The 3,194-nt window shown below is 55.1% G+C and overlaps 1 protein-coding gene across 1 annotated transcript in view; it reads left to right on the forward strand.

The window, feature by feature from the left end:
* The first annotated feature begins 1,451 nt into the window (after window positions 1-1,451).
* The window catches only part of IGDCC4 (immunoglobulin superfamily, DCC subclass, member 4), a 62,934-nt gene continuing 61,191 nt past the window's right edge, over window positions 1,452-3,194 (forward strand). Inside the window, 1 exon segment of the mRNA XM_006886693.1 lies at window positions 1,452-1,500. Coding sequence (XP_006886755.1) covers window positions 1,452-1,500 — 49 coding nt within the window.

The following is a 3,194-nucleotide window of genomic DNA, read 5'->3' on the forward strand; positions in this document are numbered from 1 at the left end:
CCGCTGCGGCGAGTGCGTGCGCCCGCGCCGGGGCTGCTCTGGGCTGGGGGCCGGCGAGGGTCCTGGGTCCCGAGCAAGCGCGAGGACCGTGGGGCGCGGGCTGTGCGCTTCCTTGTGCCGGGCTTGCCTGGATGTGGGGGTCTGCGAGCTGCGGCCGGGGGCTTTTGCGGCACGTACTTGTCCTCTGTATGTGTGTGTGTGAGGGTGTGTGTTTGGGGCGGACTCCTGCGGGACTACGCGTCCGCAGTGCGTGCCACGGTCACAGCGCGGCATCGCCTGGGCGGGTGGCTGCGGGGCTGGCGGCTTGTGAGGGTCAAGCTCTCTGCCCGCGCGCCTCTCCTGGTTGTGTGTGTGTGTGCGCGTGTGTGTGTGTGTGTGTGAGAGAGAGAGAGAGAGAGAGAGAGAAAGGAGTGTGAAGGGGTGTGTCTGCACCTCCATTTGTGTCGGTGCGTGTGTAATTGTTTCTGGAGCTGAGCTAATATTTGGCCTTGGCTTTTGGGGAGTGTCCTTGCCCCTGGTGGGGGAACTGGGCGGGAGATTCCACGCTGACCGTGTGTGTCTGTGTGTGAGGGTGATAAAACTGCACTCAACTTTGCCCAGTGGGTGTGGTCCGGGAGCTAATTGGGGCAGGGGAGTCTGCTCCCCGAATTTGTGGCCAGGAGTGGGCTGGGGGGAAGGGGCAGAAAACCAGTTGCTTTCGTGGACGTGTCCAGCACTCGCTGTTGAGATGGGACGCGTGTCATTCCTGGCTCGCCATCCAGGGGACCGTGGACGAGGTTTAGCCAGGCCTCCTCCAGGCCCCCACCCCAGTGTGGGGTGGTGCGGAGTAAGGGTCGGAGTTGTCCAGCTGAAGGGACAAGGGAGGGGGGACGAAGTCCTCAAGTGTATGTGAGTCCAGGGTTCATTCTTCCGTCTCTAGCCCTCTCGATTTCTGTGTGCGTTTGGGGGGGCGGCCCAAGGGGCGAGTAGGTGGTGGGGCTGGGGAGGGGGATGGGCTGCCCGCTTTGTTCGCCGCCTTCTTGCCTTCTCTGCCTAGTGGGGAGCTGAGGATGTGTCCGGGGAGAGTCAGGGAGGGACTTGGGGTTGGGGGTGGGGAGGGGGATTTCGCTCCAGCTGCTGCGGCTTTCCAGAGAGATTCAGCCAGGCCACGTGGGAGGGAGGCCGGGAGGACGGCAGGGGGAAGGAGCCTCAGCCCGGCCAGCCCCAGGCCCATCTCCAGGAAACCCAAACAACGTGTGGGAAAGTGGCCCAAACTGTGTGGACCCCCGCGCTCCCAGCGCAGACACGCCCCTTTCCATCCGACCTCTGACTCGGTCCACTGGAAATCGACCAGGGGCAGGGGCAGGATAGCTGAGCTGAAGTGTAGGGTCGGGGTTTGTCAGGTGAAAGGGGCGGGCATCTGTCCTCCAGGAGGAACCCTGGAAGTTTTACCCCTCTTCTAGAGCTCCAACATGGAGTTTAAGATCCAGCAAGGCGAAATCCGCACTTGGCACCGCATCCGTGCGTTCTGCAGTGCCACGAGCTCCCAAAGCTTGCGCTCTGCTTGTTAGAAGTGCGGAGGCAGGGCCCACAGTTGGCTCCCCTTGGCTGCAGTGTGAGTGGTTAAAGCACTCACTGTGCACTCATTCGCTCACACACCCTTGGAGTGTGCAAAGCTGCAGCAGGCCTGGGACACTCCTTCAGAGCTCTGATGAGCCACGTGATCGAGATTGAAGTCATTCATTCATTCAACAAATATTTACTGAGCATCTTTTATAGGCTAGCGTGTGGCTGGTGCCTGGAATACAGCAAATAAAGCGACAGGCATGGTAATTGGTCCAAAGCTTTCAATCTGATAATGGGATAGACTGACAGGTAAACAAGTGCCCGGCAGTGCTGTGGGACACGCTGGGAGGAGGGAGCTCCCCAGCTTGTCTGCAGAGGTCAGGAAAGGCTTCTTGGAGGAAGTGTATAAGAGCTAAATGAGGAGGGAGAAGAGTGAAGGTTGGTGGAGGAAAGTTTTCTGGAGAGCATGGCAAGTGCAAAATGTGCAAGGTGACTTCACCCAAACCTGAAAGAAAGTAACCCTGACAGTTCAGAGTAAAGAGAGTGGGAGTGTGGCAGGTGATGAAGGTTGGAAGGAGGGCCATGGAACATGGAGGCTGAAGTGGGGGGACTTCATGAAGAGCCTTGTAAACCCCACCACGGTTTCTGGCCTGAGAGCCCCCAAGCACTTCTGGTGAGCTTAAGCTCAGCTTTGCATCAGCTGCTCCAGCCTGTGTGGAGAATTGATTGGGCAAGGTGGAGGCAGGGAGCTCCAGCTCCTTGGGAGGCTGTGGTAGTGATCCAGTGGCAGTTGGGGTGGTCAGAGTGGCGGTGGAGATATTTAAGGAGTATCGCCAGTAGGACAGTCTATTTAAGAATAGATAAATTGGTGGTGGGGGGGTGAGGTGGAGGAGAATGAAAAAGAATAGATGCTTTAGGTATGAGCCCAGGACTCTGGTGGAAAGCTGAGTTCTCCGTTTTTACTGCATGCAGTGCAAGAAGTGTGATTCTCAAGTCAGAATTGGGGTGGTTGGGAAGCCAGAGACAAGTAAGACCTGAGCGCTGCTTTTTCCTCAGTTAAAAACCCCCTCCCAGTTCTTTCCCTAGGAGCTCTGGCAGTGTAGCCCCTGAGGAGTGGCACCGTTAATCCAAAGGATGCGCTTCTCTGGAGGTTCAACTCCACCAGCAGCAATGCAAGAGAAAGACAGGCAGTCTCCTCCTGTTCTATTTACAGACTCAGGAAACCGGCTGGAGGGTCAGCCATGAGTCAGTTCCAACTTGATGGCAATGAGGGAAACTCTCTGTCTCAGGGGGTGGGAGTGGGCCTCTCTGATCCTATCGCAGAAGGTAGGAACCAACATTGCAAGTTTCCCTTAGTAATAAGTCTTCAGGAGAAAGATGGGCAATCTCTTCCTTATGTGATTTACAGCCTCCATAAAACCACTGGTTAGCTGAAAAAAAGAAATAAAAAAAACCCTTAATCTTATTCAAGCATTATCCACACCTTTGTAAATCTTGAGATGTGTGTGTGTGTGTGTGTGTGTGTGTGTGTGTGTGTGTATATATATATATATCTCAAGCTTTATTTATATATATCTATCTCAAGATATATATATATATATTTCATGATCCGCTTAATCACACATTTGTGTATAAATTGCTTTTTCTTT

This window comes from Elephantulus edwardii, unplaced genomic scaffold (genome assembly GCF_000299155.1).
Source record: "Elephantulus edwardii isolate Elephantulus edwardi_28Jun2011 unplaced genomic scaffold, EleEdw1.0 scaffold00050, whole genome shotgun sequence".
Taxonomy (NCBI): domain Eukaryota; kingdom Metazoa; phylum Chordata; class Mammalia; order Macroscelidea; family Macroscelididae; genus Elephantulus; species Elephantulus edwardii.